The sequence below is a fragment of the Hemitrygon akajei genome, chromosome 19, assembly GCF_048418815.1.
Source record: "Hemitrygon akajei chromosome 19, sHemAka1.3, whole genome shotgun sequence".
Classification (NCBI taxonomy): domain Eukaryota; kingdom Metazoa; phylum Chordata; class Chondrichthyes; order Myliobatiformes; family Dasyatidae; genus Hemitrygon; species Hemitrygon akajei.
The window spans coordinates 26,560,317-26,581,992 of record NC_133142.1 but is presented as its reverse complement, the minus strand read 5'-3'; the positions used below and the strand labels follow the sequence as shown (position 1 = coordinate 26,581,992).

Below are 21,676 nucleotides of genomic sequence, written 5' to 3'. Positions count from 1 at the left end.
AAGGCAGGATCTCCCAGTGGATACCTACTTCAATTCCACTTCTCATTCCCATTCTTGACAGATTTATTAATGACTTCCTCTACTGCCACAACGTGGCCAAACTCAGGTTGGAGGAGCAATACCTCATGTTCCATCTGGGTAGCCTCTAACCTTTTAGCATGAATATCAATTTCTCTATCATCTGATAATTATTCATGCCTTCCTCTTCTCTCTTTCTCCATTCTCTATTTTGGTTACCCTTTCATCCCTTCTCTTTTTCTCACCTGCTCATCACCTCCCTCAGGTTCTTGTCTTCCTTCCTGTTCTTCCATTGTTCACTGTCTCTTCTATTAGATTCCTTTTTCTCCAGCACTTTACATCTTCCACCTATCCCCTCTCCTCCTCCCACCACCTACTTTGCCCCTCAACCTGCTTTCATCTATCACCTGCCAGCTTTAATTTCTTTCTCTCCTCAACCTTCTTATTTGGGCTTCTGCTCCCTTCCTTTTCAGTCCTGATGAAAGATCTCAGCCCGAAATATTGATTGTTTATTCCCTTGCATAGATGCTGACTAACCTGCTAAGTTCCTCTAGGCTTTTGTCTGTCAGTCATTTTGTACTATAATGGACTTTTTTGTTCTAATTGTGCTTTTGCTTGTATAACTTATATTTAAATTAAGCTTTTCTTGTAATGTCATGTATCTGATGCTATTTGCCTGTGATACTGCTGCAAGTATGCTTTTCCTTGCATTTGAGCATATGACAAACTTGACCTTTGACTCAGTTTGACCTCAAAGCACTGTATAATTATGGTAATACTTTACTATTTTCTAAACTCTAAACCTCTAGCAATAAAGGCTAATATCCCACTTGCCTTCTGAATAGCCTGTTGCATCTGCATATTTTTTCTTGTACTTTATTAATCGATATTTACATATTAGTTTGCCTTTTTTCTCCTTTTACCAAATTGCATGACGTCATATTTCCCTACATTGAATTCTGCCAAGTTTATGCTACACCCTGCCACAGAGCCCAAATATTTTCATTTTAGTGATTGCAGTCTTCAGGGATTAGACAACTGATGCTTACCGAGGTTGACTTAAATGTGAAGAACAGCAAATGGCAATATTTCTAGGTTATGCTTTCTCACTTCTCATCTGCAATCTGTGAGAATCTGTCTACGAGCTTGACTGTTTCAGCCAACCAAATGATATCCCTCTTGCTGAATCCTGAAGATCCTTTGCACTGATGCTTGACAGTAACCAAACATGAAAACTGGAAAAAAAAATCACAGACATTGATGGATCTATGTGGACAATTTTTTTTTTTGGGGGGGGGGATCAAGATGACTGCTCTGCATTTAATTGGAAAATACTGCCATAATGTGCAAACTACGCGTTTCACCTCTGTAGCAAGATTAATTATCCTTGATAGTAAAAGAACATAGAAATAGAAATATTCAAATAACTTTAATCTTGGAATATACAAGTGTTCTTTGAACAGGGAAACAACACAATAGGTCAAATAAATTCCAATAGTTAACTATATCCATTTAGAAGTTATGTATTTAAGAACATAACAGAAGAAAGAGAAGTTGGATTAGACCAGACCACCCTCAAGCCCATCTTTCATTCATTAAGATCATGGCTGAAACATCATATGCCTGGTTCTTTGATTCCTCCCATAACCAAAACTCAATCAATACTTTTATGAAAATGTGAAAAATTGACGCAGCCTTTGCAGCCCTTCAAGGAAGAGAATTCCAAACATCCTCCCTACATCTAACTTGTTGAGCTAAGAACTTTGTACATTTTAATGAGGTCATTTTCATCCTTCTAAATGTATCAAAAAATATGATTTGTCTTTATCTTAATGTCATGTTGACCAGGGAGATACTGATACAGAAATTTAATATCAGTCCCTGATTTATACATTCAACTGTCCAGATGCGAGAAGACATTGTCAGATTTTCCACCAAAACACCATGTTGATTATTCCTGAAAATAATAACTAATGTTTGCATTAGAAACAATTCTGTTCTGTTAGATCTTATGAATGATAGTTCATCCAAGCATAGTTTATTTCTTAAGTTGCATATGAATCTGGGAATACTAGTTCCCAAAGTGATAAAATAATAAAGGCTGCAAAATGAATAATTTAACAATGAAGCAGGGGATTATGTTCTCCAATGTTCTGATTTAAGTTTTAAAGACAAATTGTTTCTTGACTAGATTCTTACCTCAGCAAATCTTACTGAGTAGCCACTAGAACTGTTAGTCATTATAATACAGTCCTGTTCTGAAATACGCATGAATGAAATTACTTTCAAATTTTAAAAAAAGAACAAGTATCAACACAGTGTTAAACTACTGTCACATAATTTTGTCTTCTTTGGAATCTAAGATTGTTGAGATGAAGGATTAGGAGTAATCATTTAAACACTGTATGGTTTACAAATTGAAGCCACTTGTCTAGAAATACTTATTTTTTTAGGAACCTGTCACAAATAAAACAATAACTTTTTCAAATCTCTGCTCCCTTCAAACAAAACAAGTTATACAATCACTTTTTCTTCAGTAAGATTAAAATTTCTTCAAACAGAAACCAACAATCAGTGCAACCTTGTCAAGGGCTTTGCCAGCAGACTGCATTCAATATGTACAAACTAAATGGAAACCTCCCAATTAATTCATTAGGAGTAAGGTTAATGAAAATATAATCCATACTAAACAAGTTCCAAACAGAGCAAGGCAAATAATTCTGAGTGGATATTAATCAACCATGATGCTGTGTCCAAACTGTATCCTGATTACAAAAGCTGGAATTCAAGATGGTTATCCATCACACATAATCTTTAAAATTACAGCACATATAATATTACAGATAACATGCACAAATCATAAATACTTAAAACATCTCATTGAATATATTTCAGAGGCCGCGAATGCACATATTGCACTCTAAGCTACTTGAAGTGGTATCAGAGCAATATTAAATACCTCCTCTGACAACAGTAAGGGATTGAATGAGCAAACTACTTTGGATATTTTGGTCCATCCTTACTTTATTAGCAATGAGGCAGCATAATTCAGGCATTCATCCAGTGACCCTATAAAATATTTTAAATGTTTTATATGGATTTATCTCCTTTAAAAGTTTTCCCTATATCTGTAATTTTAAGTGCTTTTAAAAAATTTTTTTGGTAATGGACAACATAGTTATGGACTTTATTAGAATTTAACCATAAATGATAAAACAGACCCATATAAAAGTCTGTTAATTAAAGCAACAACAGAAAACAATAGTAGAAATCTGAAAGTCAAGCAGCGTTCGCAGTGAGGGAGAGGCAGAGGAATCAATGTTTCAGGGAACAAAGTGGAAATTTTTATTTGAAACTGTGTCACATCTTGCAAGGGACAGCCAGATTAATTCATGATGCTACACCATTTCTAATCTCAATAGGTACTTCTTGGTAACACACACAAAATGCTGGAGCATTTTTGCATGTGCTGCTTTGGATTTCCAACATCTGCAGATTTTCTCGTGTTTGAGGTACTTCTTGGTACTGGTTGTACAGGACAGTTATTTTCCACATCCTGAAAATGACAGATCCACAACCATCAATAAATAAGCTTAAGCTTTTCTGTTCAAAATCCACATACTTCATAATCTTGTTTCTATTTCTACAATCTTGCAATTTTCAATAATCTTCAAGAGATGCAACAAGCTTATAACTGAGAATATTTTTGAAAACTGCAAATGCTAGAAACTTAAAATAGAAACATTTATTTTATTTATTTAAGCTTGCAAGTGGTATAATCTGCATCAGAAATGAGAGCTACAGATGTAAAGCCTTTTACTTTTAGATCTATACAAGAAATGCTCATCAAGAAACAGAAGACACTGATTTAGAAAGATAACACACATGAAAAAAATAAAATAAGCCTGGTCACAGGATGATAAATCCCCAATTCTTCTGTCATTCACAGTACAAAGAGTGTCACTTTTATCCTAGAGTGTCATAAACCAGAAGAAACTATGCCAATCACCATCAATTTGAGATCAGGTTAAATGATCCGAAACACAAACCGTTAAACTGAATTTATCAGATAAGCAACTTTCTAAAAATAATTGATTAAAATCTTTGCATAGCACTGAAGTGATATTCCACGGAATAGATAGAGATCAGTTACAGTTATGGCAGAAGGTGCTTAATCTGATCAAGTGTGAGGTGCTGCACTTTAAGGGGGTGTTGGTCAAATGTAAGGGGAAAAGACTACAACTCTGGCAGGATCTTGAGTAGCATTAAAGTACACTTAGAGTATTGTGTATAACTCTGGCTGTTCCATTACCAAAAGAGTATGAAGGCTTTGAAAAGGGTGGAGAGAAGCTTTACCAGGCTTAGGCTGTATTAGAGGGAATCAGCTATAAGGAGAAATTGGACAAACACAAGATTGTTTTCTCTGGAGTGTTGAAGGCAGAGGGGAGATCTGATAGATTTTATAACAATTATGAAAGGCGCAGAGTCAAAATGATTTTCCCAGGGTAGAAATGTCAAGGATGCAACAGTAGCGTAACGGTTAATGTGACACTACTACAGCTCGGCGTACTGGAGATCTAAGTTCAATTCCAGTGTCCGCTGTTGGAAAGTTTGTATGTTCTTCCTGTGAGTGCATGGATTCCTTCGGGTATGCTGGTTCACACATTCTAAAGACGGACCAGCTAGTAGGTTAATTGGTCTTTGTAAGTTGTCCTCTGATTAGGCTAGAGTTAAATTGGTGAGTTGCTGAGCAGAGTGGCTTGTTAAACAGGAAGGGCCTGTTCCACGCTGTATCACTAAATACGGTGAGAGGGAGTAAGTTTAAAGATGTATGTGGCAAATTATTTTGTGAAAGCACAGAGGGTAGTACATGCCTGGGAAGGGCTTTCAGGAGTTACAATAGAAGCAGGTATGTCAGTCACAGACAGTCAAACAGCACAAAAGCATGTCTTTCAGCCCAAATGGTCCATGCCAACCAAGATATTCCCATTTGACCTATATTCCTCTAAACCTTTTCAATTTACAAGTGCTGTTTAAGAGACTGTTAAATAGACAAATGAATGTGCAGGGAATGAACTGATATGGATTATGTACAAGCAATGGATATTTAGTTTAATTCAGCATCACGTTCAGCGTAGACATTGCAGGTCAAAGGGTCTGTTCTTGTGCAGCATTGTTCTAATACAAAGTTTATAAATTCAAGGAATGAAATTTCTACTGAGATTTCCAGAGGGTCAATTACTTATCTTTTCTAAATCTGAATAGACATTCATTGCATACTTTACACATCTAGTGTTATAAATGTCATCTTTTCAAATGAAAGAATGCTTACTTCTTTTGCCAGCTGTTGCTTTGCTCTATAGGCTTAACAATCACTATTTTACTAATTTGCCTCAACTCCAATGGTTTTGGGCTGATAAGTGATTCCTGACATGCAAAACTTTTCCATCATCCACAAGGTGCCAATCAAAAAGATAATGGAATATTCCTGGATGTCTGAATGAATACAGCTCTAACAAAAGTCAAGAACCTTGATTCTATACTTGATTCAGACCCCATCCACCATCCTAAATATTCATTCCCTCCAATGTCATCACACAATTCCAGTAGTCTGGCTCATCTGAAAACTGTACCACAACTAACTGCCTTCACTACTTCAACAGCATTATCCAAACCTATCATATCACCACCAGGAAGGATATTCCCCTCGTAGTAGCACATCATCTTTTGCTGCAACTTCTTGTTGTGCCAAAAATGTATTTTATTTGATGATTTCAAAGAAGGTGAATTTGGTATGTTTTGGTACCATTCTCATGAAGTTAAAAATTAAATTATGACAGCAATATTTAAGAGGTACATGAACAGACAAGGAATGGAGCAATCTTGACCACATACAAGTATATGGGCTGAGTTTACATTCGATCATAGTTGGCACAGACACTGGGATGAAGGGTCTGTCCTCTGCTTTACTGTTTCATGTTCTACACTATTACAGGGTTTGAATGCATTTCTTCACAAATCAGTCAGTAATATGTGACATTACTTGGGTGAAGAATGATGGACAAATGCATAGAGAATGAAACTCCGCTGTTTAGCATCAGCAAAAATTGAAAACTAGATTTGAGCTGAAGCAGTTATAACTCATTCCACTTAATTAGCTTTATTTTGGCATGTTCAATGTTTTGGCCCCAAAACCAAAAGAGCTTTCAAAGTGATGTAATGGGCAGAAGCTAACAATCAAGCTGGTGATGAAAAACAAAATGCATATATTTTTACAATTAAAAATGAACCCAAAATACAAAGAAGTCATCTGATCTTTTGGTGAGAGGTTTATATATTAGCAACCACACAGAGTTTGTAGAAATTATATTAGAAGTATATTAACTTGATCTAAGGGATGAATAGGTTGTTTATACAAGCTAGAGTTTGTGTTATCTTAGGAAATAGCTGGCTGTTTCTAAATTGTCACTTCACACAAAATAAAAATTTATGTCAGGGAGAGGGTAGTAACCATTGTCATTAAGCATGGACCATACATAAAAGGACTACAACAACTCATCTTCCTTTGTTGTCACACACATTCAGACAATAAATTCATTAATGTCCCATTTAACATTGGGTCCTTACCAATATGACTTATGTTCACATTTAGGAATAAACGCTCTATGTGGCTAAGCACAGCTCAAATGCCTTTTATAAATTTGCAGAATGACATCATTGCTGTAAGTAAAATCTCAGAACATAAAAAAGGAGGTACGCAGGAAATAGATAAATCGGGTGGTTGAGTGGTGTTGCAACAACAACCTTACACAGCGTCAGCAAGACCAAGAAACTGGGCTCGTGAAGGGGAAGTTGTAAGAACACACACTAGTCCTCACTGAGGGGTCAGCAGTGGAAAGGGTGAGCAGCTTCAAATTCCTGGGCACCAATATTTCAGAGGATCTGTCCTGGGACCAACAAAGACACGATCACAAAGAATGCACAGCAACTGCTCTGCTTGTTTAGTTATTGAGACACAGCGCGGTATAGGCCCCTTCAGCCCTTTGAGCCACGCTGTCCAGCAATCCCCCGATATTAACCCTAGACTAATCATGGGAAAATTTACCATGACCAAGTAACCTACCAACTGGTATGCCTTTCGACTGTGGGAGGAAACCCACACAGTTTCGGGAAGAACGTATAAATTTCTTACAGGCAGTGGTGGGAATTGAACCCGGTTTGCTGGTACTGTGAAGTATTGTGCGAACAACTACACTACTGTGCCGGTCCAATTAATTATGAGTTTGAGGGGATTTGGCATATCACAAAGACTCTTGCAAATACAAATGTTTGTATTTATAGATGTACAGTACCAAGCATTCTGACTGTGTACAACACAGCCTGGTAACGAAGGCTCCAGCACACAGGATTCCAAGAGGTTGAAAAGGATTATAGAGTTAGCTAGTTCTATAATAGGCACAACCATCCCCACCAAAAGACATATTGAAAAGATGGTGCCTCAGGAAGATAGTGTCCATTATTAAGAACCCTTAAAATCTAGGACGTGCCTCCTTCTTGTTACTACCATCAAGGAGTTGATACAGGAACATGAAGACACAGTCTACAATTCAGGAACAGCTTCTTCCCCTCAGATTTCTGATTGATCCATGAACACTAGATCATTACTTCTGTTATTGCACAATGTATTTTATAATTTATAGAGATTTGGAAATACTCCTACCATAAAACAACAAATTTCACATTCTATAAGACAATGATAATAAACTTGATTCTGATTCAAGAAATAAACTCTTAGAGAGTTCAAAAACTTAGAAAAAATATTATTTTATACAAGGGAGAAATGTTCATACTTTCAATCACTTTTGAAATCCTATCATGTTTATTCAAATTGCTTTTACCTGAATAAGCCCAGTAGGGATCCATAGATTCCCTTCGTCTCCGTACATGAATAACATTTTCAAGTTCATTCTCCTGTAGTGATCCAACATGATCTTCTGTCAAGGCTACGGAAAATATTGGTGGGGAGGACAAGTGGCAGGGTGGGAAGGGAAAGAGAGATAAAAATATTGTTTACATAACTTGAATTGTGCTAGGTTTTTAAAGTTTTGCAGATAAAACAATCATAGTGAAAATAACAAATACAAGTAAACAATAAAATATTCTCGCTTTGATCATCAATTTACTGTTGTTAACATTAGGTTTACTTACTAAAACAGCATATAAATATTTAAATCAGTGAACAAAAGATAATTTCTAAGAAATTGAGTAACATATCATTACTTTATTAAGAATGAAAAAAGATTAGTTTCCCAAAATTAAGAAAAAACACTAGAAGAATTCTTTGGGTCAAGCTGCATCTGTGGGGGTAAAAAGGTGGATGCTGACGATTTAGGTCAAGGCCCTACATAAAGCCTGAAAGGGAACAAAATTGCCTGCGTACAGCACTACAGGCAGAGATAGACGCTGACAGGTGATCGGAGGAACCAGATCAGGAAGGGATGTTAAGCAGATGGAATCAGGCTTTGGTGATGGCAGAGACAGATGGATTCTTGATTGATCAGGCTGAGAGGAAAATTGGATCAGCCATGATGAAATGGCAGAGCAGACTCAATGGATCAAATGGCCTAATTTGCATTTGGTCTCTTTGTAGCAATGAAGAAACTCGAGGACTGTTGTGGGAGTGATTGTTAAAATAACATGCAACCAGAAGATCAAGGTGGTCATTGCAGACAGTGCATTTGTTCCACAATACCATTTTCTCATCTAGGCCTGATCTCAATGGAGAGCAAAAAGGTTGTGGAGAGGGTAAACTGTGATTTGTGGTGGGACTACATTATTGTGGAAATGGCAGAGGAAGATGTGTTGAGTGATAAGTGTAAATTACCCGTTTGTTCACTTCTCCATTCCACCCCCACCTGATTGAATCGGTTTATCATCTGCTGCGCAACACTGCTATGGACTGACAATCGGTCTTTCTTCTCAGTCCTGATGCAACCCAAAATGTTGACTTACATCTTTTAACTCTACATATGGTTCCTGATTTGCTGAGTTCTTCCAGCAATATATTTCAGTTTCAATCCCAGCAGCTGCAGTCTCTTTTGTCTTCCTCATTTCCCCAGAGTACATAGCAACTGCATGTTTTGCACTCCTCTGGAAATTAATTTTCCCACCTTCTGATACCCATCATTCACTATGCATTGGCAAAGCACATGAAAGCAAGTTCCTTTCAATGCTTGATTCAGAAGCAGTAAGTGCTTTGAACCACGGGCATTGTTTAATTTCTAAGCAACAGGTTGCAACTAAAATAAGCTTAGGAGAATCAATGGTGCCTAATGGCGACTCCTTTGCTTGCATCTTTGGAAACACCTCTATTTCCATATTTAATATCTCTATTTTGAAGATCCTGACCTGAAGTTCCACACTGACTTCGGTTCTTTGCGGGAATGGGACCCACTCTCGGGGTTTCACGACTGGCTGTTATTCGGCATGCCAAGGGCGTGGCCTAAGAGCTTCGCTCACCTTCAGAGGTTCGAGATTTCGTAGCTCTAGAGATGGTGGGGGACTGGGGGTCAGTCTCCGGGCAGGAGATCAGTGTGTCGTGGGTTTGGAAAATCTTTGGGTACAGAGCTCAGAAAAAGTTGTTTGTTATGTCTCCCCTCTCGCTGTGAAACTGAGACACCTCTTTCTCCCTTATTAGGCAGAGAGAGAATCTGTGATATGTCGAATACTGGGTGAATAAGTAGTCTATGGGTGCCAATCCATCAGTCCTGATGAAGGGTCTCGGCCTGAAACGCAGACTGCTCGTTTCCACAGATGCTGTCCGATCTGCTGAGTTCCTCCAGCTTGTTGTACGTGTTACTTTGACCAAAGCATCTGCAGTGTATTTTGTGTTTATGTGTGCCAATGCATTTTTTTGCTGCTGGTGGGGGGGTTTGTTGCTTGCTTAAGTGTGAGAGGGAGGGGAGCGGGGGGGGGGGGGGGCGAAACTTTGTGGTTCTAACATTTAACTGCCATTCATTCCTTGGGGGCACTCCTCTGCTTTTCATGGATGGTTGCGAAGAAAAAGCATTTCAGGATTTCTTTGATTTATAACAATTAAAACTTTGATTCAACAATTTAAAACACCATAAGAATTGCAAACAAAATTCTAGGTGTTTTTATAATTATAAACAACCAAGAAGAGAAATTGTAGAGTCAAACAAAAAAATCTTCTGAGATTTGTATAAGAATATATCATGGAGTTGAGAAAACTGTGCTTTTTATAAGTATAATAACTTAAGGTGATGAAATTTCTTGGAATACATCTGACAAGAGCTGGTAATGCTACTTGAATTAAACATTATATAGTCAAGGGTGAAGGAACAATTTTAAAAAAACCTCTTATGGATCTATACTTAACCATTTCAGACAGAAGCAATGAGACAAAAAAAAAGCAGAAATGATATACGTAATTCCCTGGTATAATTTTCATCATGACAATCTCCATTCTTTTTCTAAGTATAGTGACAGCAAGTTTTAAATACACCTATTTAAAGATACTTTTCTATACCTTTATGATATTCTTCTTCATTAATTCTCTTTAGTAGTAAAATATATTGGAAATACTCACGTCTGTAAGCTAGTGAGAAAAAACGAGTTAACAGAATGCAAACTCTCACTGACCAGAAATAGACCAAGTGGTGTCGGACCACGATAACGAAAGGCATGGGCCAGATTAAACTGGCTCCACTACACTACCCTATCAGACACAGCACCTCATTCCTCAACACACAAATCTCCACAATCTTATGTCTCCCAGTCCCACATATACATCCGCCATTCCTACCCTCAAACCTAAACCCAAGGTCCAAAGGGGCACACACCGCCACTAATCCTAACCCAATTAACCTTGGCCACACCCCCACAAACCCGATGACCTGTGTCAACAGGGGCAAGATCCAAGAAAGGCAAGTGTTGGACCTGGTTAATGAAGGCCTGGGCCAGAACAAAGTGGCATGGTTGCGTGACACTGAATCCCAAGTGATGAGAACAAAAAGCACAAGAGGGCTGATTTGCCCACTGCCCGAATACTCTCAACCTAACCCTAATTCATTCTATGATGCGGCCTAACTACGAAGTATTTTCAGTATTATGCATTCGGATTTTAGGTTTTCACGATTTGCAAGCTTGAAATTGCCTGCAGCTCAACACCCACTTGAGGTAAAAGTTAATATTCTAAGAAATGAAACAAAAAAAATCAATGTTTTAGCTTCCATGAAAAATTAAAAGTAACAGACCAGAATTTGTGGCTGACATTGCTGACAAGGGCGAAAACACTCCATGGACATCAAATTTGGTGAAATTGCTGTCAGACAAGAGTTCAAGATCTCTAGTGTTCCAATGGCTGTAATGTCATCAAGCCAGCTGAATAGTTAGTTCTAATTACAAATTTTAAAAAATACTTAAAATAAGGTAACATGCCATAATGACTCCTACCCTGTGGCTCCAGCATTTACCATATGAAATGTTTCAAAAGGCTGATCATGACATGCAGTAACTCCCAGAAAACCTTGACCCACTGCAATACATTGACCACTGACACAGGTCTACAGTGGACAGCATCTCCCTGGCCCTACATTGGAGCATCTGCACAGTAAAGATACTGTACCTACGTTATTTTTTATTGACCCCCAGCTCCCATCTTCAAGACTATAATTGCAAACAAGCTCTTCATGAAATCTTGAGACTTGGGAATCAATACCTCTCTCTGCAACTAGATCCTCAACTCCCTGACCAATAAGCTGCAATCAGTGAGGATAGGCAGCAACATCTTCACAATTTGCTCAACACTGGCACTCCAAAAAGCTGCAACCTCAGGTGTACACTCTAATTCCTATACACTCTCAACTGTGTTGTCAGATCTCTTCTAATTCCATCTATTAGTTTGCAGATTATATCACTGTAATGGGCCACAACTCAAGTAATGATGCGTCAGAATACAGGAGACACCTAGTGACATGGTATCATGACAACAACCTTTACCTCAATGTCAGAAAAACAAGAGTTTGTCAGTGATTTCAGAAAAGGGATGATGCACATACTGCTGTTTACTTAACAGTGTTGACGTCAAGAGGGTGAGAGTTTCAAGTTCGTATGTGTGAACATCTCCTATAACCTGTCCTGGTACAACCAGTATGGCAACTGCTCTGCCTGTGACTTCAAGAAACAGCAGAGTTGTGTACACAGCTCAGCACATCACAGAAAGTAGCTACCCCTACATGGACCCTGGGTGCACTTCTTACTGATCAGTAATGCAGCCAGCATAATCAAAGACTAAATATCTACCCCAGACATTCTCCCTTCTTTTTTCTCCCCCATCAGGAAGAAGACACAAAAGCCTAAAAGTATGTACCATTAGGTGTAAAGACTGCTTCTGTTCTACTGTTACAAGACTATTGGTTCCCTTGTCCCATAAAATGAATTCTTGACTGAAATCTACCTTATTATGACCTTGCAACAGATTGTCAACCTGCTTTCTTGATCATTGTAATTCTTCAATCTGTATTATGTTATTATTTTACCACAATGCTTGAATGAATTATTCTGTTTGAATGGTATACAAGCACATTTTTTCCCACTATACCTCTAGTAAATTGTATAGTTGTCACATATACAAAGTACCAAAGTTCCGTTGCTTGTAAATTCAATTGCATAACTTCCATCTGTAGGCCTCCAACCTGATGGCATGAACAATGATTTCTCTAACTTCTGTAATGCCCTCCTCCCCTTCTTACCCCATCCCTTATTTATTCCCCCCTTTTTTTCTCTCTCTGCCCCTCTCACAATCACTCCATGCCTCCCCTCCCCCTTTCTTTCTTTCTAGGCCTCTCGTCCCATGACCCTTTCCCTTTTCCAGCTGCGTATTCCTTTTGCGATCAACTTTCCAGCTCTTAGGTTCACCACTCCCCCTCCTGTCTTCTCCTATCATTTCTGATCTCCCCCTTCCCCTCCCACTTTCAAATCTCTATCTTTTCTTTCAGTTAGTTCTGACGAAGGGTCTCGGCCCAAAACATCAACTGTGCTTCTTCCTATAGATGCTGCCTGGCCTGCTGCATTCCACCAGCATTTTGTGTGTATAGTGTAACTCTTTTTCAGGTTTACAAATCAGTGATGTTTTGGTTCTGCATCACACCTGAGAACTTCATGTCATGAGCCTCACTTGTAATCCTGACACATTATTTATAGCATGCCATGTAATAATGCAACTCCCCACTGAATTTTGATGAGACTCAGATGAAGGAATGGCGATATATTTCCAAGCAGTATGGCATGTGGTTCGGAAGGAAAACTCCAGGTGGTAGTGTCCTGTGATTCTACTGGCTTTGACCTTTAACCTTTTGCAGTTTGAAAGTGGTGCCTAAGGAGTCTCATTGAGCTGCTGCAGTACATCCTGTAGACAGTACTAACTGCTGCTGTTGTGCATTGATGATTCAGTGAATGGTTGCAGGTGGGGTATTATTTCCTGGATGGTGCTTGAGTATTGTTGTAGCTGAACTCATCCAGGCAAGTGGACAGTAGACCGCAGTCAGGCTTTGAGGAGTTAGGAATTGAACTGCGAAGTGCATTACTGAAGAAAAATCCACTTCTGCAACACTGTCTCTCTGAAGAGACTGTAGCTTTATTTATTTTAGAGATACAGCATGGTAACAGGCAATGAACTCATGTGACTAACTATCCTATCAATCCATGTCTTTGGAATGTGAGAGAAAACCAGAGCACCCAGAGGAAACCCAAGTGCTAACGGGGAGATCATTCAAATTCCGTTCAGAGAGCAGCAGAATTGAAAATGCAGGTCACTGGTGCAATAATAGCATTACACTAACCACTATGCTACTGTACCATTTTGGATAATGGTTCTGCAACTTTGATCATTTCAAACATTGCTTCACCTCCTATCATCCAGCCTCAAATGCAGAAACTGTGCAAACTATGTGTACTATGAAAAATGCTTGAAAGAAGAAACATATGCCAAACAGATCAGATTGCCCTATGTAGCTAATCATGGAATTTCTACTGATTTCCAGATTAATAACTGCACTCCACACCAGAGTTTACTCCTGCAGGAGTGCTAACCTACAGAAGACTTAGGGTATGGCTGAGTGTAGCTCAGCTGGACTTTGAAGCTCTAAGAAAGGTAAATGAAACAAAGAAAACTCTAGAAAGGGCAAAGGGTGAGATCGCAAGATGGTCCATGCTGAGATCTCTAACATGTCAAGAGACGAGTAAAATGAGACTTCAGAGTGAGTTAGAGATAAACGGTTTGAAGGATTATATTAGAAGGTTGATAAAAGGTTCACAGAGACCACCTGACATTCCTACATGTCTCCCAAGAGAACATTAAGCAACACTGAGAGCTTGAATGTACTCCTTTAATGAATCAATGACAAAGCCTACCTGAAGACATTCAAGATACGACACCTGCAATGAATCTTTGCGTCTTATAAGTACTGCCATGCACACAGGGCATATTACATTTTAAACTAAGAACCCATTGTACAAAATCCTAATGAATCAGTATACCTAATTATTTTCCATAATAGTGCCTTATTTTTCTTCAGGTGCACAGGATCATCTTGGAGTTTTAACTACATAAAGAAAACAGAATTTCAAGTGCTGGAAATCTGCCACAGAATCAAAAGTCTTGAAACAAAACAGAAAGACTATTTTGGATGTCAGAATTAAAAACAAATTTAAAAATGAACATTGAAAAAAAAAAGGATAATATCAATGAGAAGAGCATGGTGAAATAAAGACAGAAAATGAACTGAATGAAATGACCTTAGCTGACAAACCACCAGTCCATCAGATAACTAAAGTGATCTGACAGTTAACTGTACAAAGACAGAATCATTCTAAAAAAAATTTTAAGTGGAAAAAAAAGTACAGGCCTTTCAGCAAACTGAGAAAAAGAAAAGATGCCAAGGAACTAGGTTTCCATATTTCCTATTCTCAAATATTCACTGCTCTGTTAAGCTAAATATGTGTAATGCATAATCTCCTCTGGGGTCCTAACTTGTAGTGATGTGTACAGAGAATGCAGAGTAACACACAATAAAGATGGAGATTTCAAAAAGGTATGACTGGTTCACTATGGGCTTACCAAGTAAACAACAGAATGAAGCACTACTCTTCTAGATAGAAATATATTAAATAAAATAGTTGGCATCCCAATGCCCCTTGCTTGCAGATGCCAGCTGCAAAGTGCTTGTGCAGTGTTTACATAGGCTTAGATGTGATCTTATTTTTGAATGAATTAACTTTTAAACAATACTGTACTGCGAAAGCTTACACCGGTACTTGCCAAGTACACCATCGGTATGGAAGAATAACAAGTATACCTTTGTATTTCTGTTTGATAGCGGATAGTGAGGTCAGCTGAGAAGATCATCGGGGTCTCTCTTTCCGCCATTACGGACATTTACACTACACTCTGCATCCACAAAGCAAACAGGACCCCACACACCCCTCATATAAACTCTTCTTCCTCCTGCCATCTGGGAAAAGGCACTGAAGTATTCCGGCTCTCACAATCAGACTATGTAACAGTTTCTTCCCCCAAGCTATCAGACTCCTCAATACCCAGAGCCTGGACTGACACCTTACTGCCCTATTGTCTTGTTTATTATTTATTGTAATGCCTGCACTGTTTTGTGCACTTTATGCAGTCTTGGGTAGGTCTGTAGTCTAGTGTAGTTTTTTTTCTGTTGTTTTTTTATGTAGTTCAGTCTAGCTTTTGTACTGTTTCATGTAACATCATGGTCCTGAAAAACTTTGTCTCATTTTTACTGTGTACTGTACCAGCAGTTATGGTTGAAATGACAATAAAAAAGTTATTTGACTTGACTTGAAAGTCAAAGACCAAACCTTGTTTGTACTTCAGTAACTTTTTTTACATGAAAATTTTGATTTTCTTTTTGGGAATGAAGTTACCATGCTTTTTAGCATATGTAATATAAAACATGCAATGAAGAATATATAGAATCTTATCTGAACTGATGATGTTATGTTTTGTTTTACAAATCTGAAATATCTATTTGTGCTGATGAAAGCTGAACATTACAAGTATTTGCTGTCAGAAAGATAAGGTAAAAGAGTTGGAATTGCTCTAGCTGACGACTGAGGGAATGGATAATCACTTGCTTAAATGCCTAACAGTTCACTACAAGTAGAGAAAAAATGCTGCTTTGCTCAAACAAAGGGCTGGTAAAACAAAAGCCATACAAAGGAAAAAACTAAACTAAGTTGTTGTGACACACACAAAATGCTGGTGGAATGTAGCAGGCCAGGCAGCATCTATAGGAAGAAGCACTGTCCACGTTTCGGGCCGAGACGTTGACAGTGCTTCTTCCTATAGATGCTGCCTGGCCTGCTGCATTCTACCAGCGCTTTGTGTGTGTTGCTTGAATTTCCAGCATCTGCAGATTTCCTCGTGTTTGCCAAGTTGTGGTGATTCTCTTCACCCCCCCCCCCCCCCACCAACCCCAAAGGATTTGCCTTGATCCATAGTCTCTGTTCCCATTCTTCCCATGTACTTGACTGTATAGCTAAACTAAATGCAAATGATGTGGGCTTTTTTTAAATCTAGAGTTTAGGTAACACATTATACAGCCTTGCAGCCTACTGATAATAAAAAGTTTCTTTGCTCTCTTTTAGTGTCACGTTCAACCTTACACAACATCTCTTTAAACGGCACACCACAAAGATGAGAATCTTGCACAAAATGCTGAAGGAACTCAGCAGGTCAGGCAACATCTATTGAAATGAATAAACAGTCAATGTTTTGAGCAGAGACCCTTCTTCAGGAAACTGGTTATTTTGTTCCATACTATTTCCTTTCATCCATGTTTTTAAAACATATACCAGACAGCGCATTGTGCTGAGCTTCATTCTAGCCAATGGTTCTGTAAAGAATAACTTATTTTCTTCTATCTGTCCAATATGCAATTGACTTCATACCTGCAAATTGAAATGCAAAAGTCAAAAATGAACATCAACTCTAAAACGCTACAGCACAGTACAGGCCCTTTTGCCCAACAAAGCTGAGCTTTTAACCAATTAGAAGATCAATGTAACCCTTCAGTTTTCTTTTGTCAATCTGCTCAAGAGTCTTTTAGATCCCCAAATGTATCTACCTCTACTCCTACATCTAATAGTCACACTGGGAAAATATCTCTGGTTGTCCCCTCTGTCTATACCTTTTATCATCTTATGCTCCTCTATCATGTAATTTCTCATCCTCCCTCACTCCAGAGAGAAAAGCACCAGTTCGCTCAACCTATCCTCACAAGGCATGCTCTCTAATTCAGGCAGCATTCTGCTAAATCTCCCCTGCACCATCTCTGAAGCTTCTATATCCTTCCAACAATGAGGAAACCAGAATTGAGCACAATACTCCAAGTATGATTTAACCAGAGTTTTATAGAGCTGCAACATTACCTCGTGGCTCTTGAACTCAATCCCTCCCCTCACCAGCTAATAAAGGCTAATACATCTCATGCTTTGGTGAAAGCTGTGGTTAAAGCAAGGGTAGCCTGGGGCAGTTACAGTCAAGTGAGACCTATAGTGTGTGACCACCGGAGGCATCTCTACTTATTACAGACAAGATGGGCTGGGTGACTACAACAGGGTGTATTCAAGCCAGGCGAGTAAGGCCTCTGTAGTGAGACTTTTCCAGAAGGGTCCTCTTAAAACTTAGCATCCCTTTAAATAACAGGGGTGCCAGAGACAGAAGAGGTAAGGATAACAAAAGGATGTGAAAAATACCCAACAACTAAGGCTCTAGTGTCATTAGTAACTTCAAAATATCATTGGCTGTCCATTTTAAGTTTCAATTGACTTGAACACCTCCACTGTTAATTGCGATTGACCTTGCAAGTATGAAATTAAAACGTATATAATTTACAATGATCAATATCCATAATTGATGAGGCAATTCTGTATAACATAGCAGTTTTCTGTTCAGACTTCAGAAAGTGTGGGTGACAGGGGACCATGCCGTTCTCCTTGTGTACAAAATAAAAAGAGTCCTTTAGTCATAAGATTGTGTGTGTTCTGGGACCAGTTATTTTAGTTATTTTATCATCAGTGATGACAGTTATTTTGACACTTTCTTAACCTTCCCAGCAGCTTGCGTGGTAACTTTCAAAGATCTATGGACACAGACCCCTATTTCCTACCTTGCTCCCTATATTCTCTCTTCAGGACCTCATCTCTTTTCCTACCTATGTCATTGGTACCAATATGTACCAGGACTTCCGTCCACTCAGCCTCCTCCTGAAGAATGCTGTGGACCTTATCTGAGATGTCACTGATCATCTGGGTGCCTCTTTCACATCCACAGAATTTCTTGTTTGTTCTCTGAACTGCTGAATGTCCTATCACCACCACTCTCTGATTCACCCCCCCCCCCCCACTTCCCTTCTAAGTCACAGAACCAGACTTAGTGCCAAAGATCTCCTCCTTACTGACAGTTAACACAGTTTCAGCTCAAGGATGCATGCGTAGCCCATTGTTCTTTCTCTAAATTCATGACTGTGTGGCTAAGCACAGCTCAAACGCCATCAATAAGTTCGCGGATAACACCACTGTTGGCAGAATCTCACATGGCAGTGAAGAAGCACACAAGAGTGAAAAAGATCAGCTAGTTGTGTGTTAGCGGAACAACCACTTTGCACTCAGCAAGACCAAGGAATAGATTGTAGACCTCAGGAAAGGGAAGTCTGGAAAACACAGACCAATCCTTATTGAGGGGGCAGGTGGAAAAACTGACCAGTTAAAAATTCCTGGATGGTAACACCTCCTATTTTTGTAACTTTATTTTCAGATCTTTCACTGTTCTGTTGCCACAAAAGAACAAATTTTATGACATACTGTACATCAATTATGGCAAATCTGAGTCTACTTTTCTTTATTGCACTTCACCTTAATTTTTGGATTAAAATTTGTTGAAAATCAAACTTCCTTATTAATTTTAATTACTGAAACTTATTCTACCCGGTTTTAAATGCTCTAGAATTAGAACCGTGGGATCTGATGACTGAGGCCGAATCACTCATCGAAGTCCAATTTACTTTCTGCAAGGTTTACAGCATCAGCTCAACCACCTTTGCTTGTTTAGATGAGGTTAGTGCAGGTAGGTGTGTATTAGAAGTAGTGTATTAGGCAGTAGGCTGAAGCCTGTACAGTCTATAATTGGAGCACCATGCATTAAGCACTTTACTGATAAGCCTTTCTTTGCTAATTTCAGTTTGCATGAATAAAATACAGCTTAATGATTAAACACTTCAATTACAGTACAGAAAATCTCATGCCAGCATTTCCAGATAATTAAAGGTCTACAGAAAAGCAGACATCTCGTATTTATTCTATTAGAATGGGTTAACTGAACTTGGAGATCAGCCAACAGCTCATATTGCTATTGTCAGTATTAGCAATGACATAACAGAAAAGGAGGAGTTCAAAAGATGCAATAAAATGTAACATAATTAAAAATGGCTGCAAGTCTCAGAAAGGGAATTTAATGTGATATCAGAACTATATATGACTTTAATAATCAAATCAGGTGCAATACATTTTTCCAATCATTTTGATCAAGTTGAAAACAAAATGCCCCACGAACCCAACAATTTCTTTCCTGTTCTGCCAAACAAATGATATCCTTGTATAAAACAATATAACCTTATTGTCCCACTTAATTCTGAACTCACTGTTCTCACTAAAAAAAAATCAACTTCTTTCACTTTCGCATTACTCAACAGAATCCTTTTCACTCATGTCTTGAGATCTGGTTTTCTTTCATGGAAATCCCAGTCCTAACCCAAAATTTGCATTCAACATCACAATCATATTATTTTAATCTTTCATTCTAACTTTATGTACAAATCCAATATTTAGTTTAGTCATACTCCATGTGTTTAATATAATTCATTTTAACCCTTTAATCTATCATAGATGTTTACTTATTGAGCAACAACGATTATGCTCTCTGGAATTTCCTGTTCAGTTATCCCTATTTCTTCAACTCTGTTTCTGCATTCTATCCTTTGCCAGCCATTTTATCTTTTATTTGTTGTCGTTTGATTGACTTTCTCTTTCATGTAATGAAACACCAAGTTATATTTTAATACATGCAATTTCTTGTTGTGCCTGTTGTCTCAAACCATTGCACTCAATTGTTCGGGGGTTGATCCCATCTCTACAATGTTCTGAGGTCGAAAATGAATAAGCAAAATATACTTTGTGGGATTGAAAAATAGAATTAACATAAGTATGGAGTCAGACAAATAAGAATTTGAAAAGAGAGTTACTGGTTCAACAAATTAATTCTTGGAATGGTGAATTACCAAATGAAGAGAAATTAATGAGTCCTACTGATACTCCTAAATCTAGAACAATGATCTGATCTGATCAGGGTAGATGCAAGGATGATGATTTCCCTTCATCAGATGTCTGGAACCAGGGATCAGAGTCTCATAATAAAGTCACCTATTCAGTTTGGAAACAAGTATAAATTTCTTTACATGGAGGCCAGTGAATGCTATGCAAATGTCTTTTCATCCATGTTGCTCAGTATTTTTTTTTAAAGAAATCAACAGATATTTTAGATATTAAGGGAATCAAGAAATATGGGGTTTGTGCAGAAAAGTTTAGTGAGAGAGAGGAACCACCATGATTTATTCAGTGGCAGCGCAGGCACAAGGGGAGTAATGACCCATTTCCATTTCTATTTCTTATGTTCTGAAATCAAGAAGCTTCCAACACAAGAAAAAATGTTCTGATGATCTGTAGTGCAAATTCATGGTGAATAAAGCAGTGGACATATTTCAAACTTTTACAAGTAAGAGTCTGTACATATAAAATTTATTTAAATAGCCGGCTATAAAATGGAAGAGGCAACCAGATGTCACAAACAAACACATTGTGCTAGCTATTAGTGCAATGCGGTGGTTATGACTTTGGTCAAAAGGGCTCAAGAGGATAAACATTTCTGAAATATCTTATTTATTGACTAGTTGACTTTCCAAGCTAAGAGATATCAAGGGCAACTAAATAATGGGAGATCTTTAAATATTTTTGTGTTATAAATGTTTAAGTGAACAAAGCCAATCTAAAATGTTTCAAAGCTTTGGGTATTTACATGACAGTGCATGAGAGTTAGTTTGCAGAAGCAATGAAAGAATTAGCAATTCACGGAGGAGAAAATAATCAGAACATTAAAAAACTGATGATGAACTATGAAACATTCACAAGTAAAATGATACTTCTTAATTTATTTTTGCATTCACAATCTTAATTGGAAGCATTGTTTTTTGCATGCCTTTGATCAATCAGATTTAATTGAACAGCTTTGTCCATTAGTACAAAAGGTGAATCACATTACAAACTGAATCATTTAATACAAACTGAAACAAAACATATTGGAATTGGTGCATAGATTTTGTGATTGAAAAAAAAACAAAATGCTTGAGTATCAATATATAAAGTAACTACAGTCAAGGACAGGAAATTCCCTGATTGTTCCCCTCAGCTAGGAAGTGCTTGACAGCTGCAAGTAATTACCTTAAATAGTTAAGCAATAAAAAGCATGCTTGTAAATGCTAAGTCTTTATATTCAGTAAAG

General features: G+C 38.0%; 1 protein-coding gene across 3 annotated transcripts in view; it reads right to left on the bottom strand.

Annotated features, from left to right (window-relative positions):
- Nucleotides 1-21,676, bottom strand: part of LOC140741842 (receptor-type tyrosine-protein phosphatase gamma-like) — a 648,055-nt gene that overhangs the window by 577,165 nt on the left and 49,214 nt on the right. For all 3 annotated transcript variants that reach the window (XM_073072297.1, XM_073072296.1, XM_073072295.1), the window contains exon 2: nt 7,917-8,021. In XM_073072297.1, the coding sequence (XP_072928398.1) occupies nt 7,917-8,021 (105 nt within the window). The remainder of the gene's footprint in view (nt 1-7,916; nt 8,022-21,676) is intronic.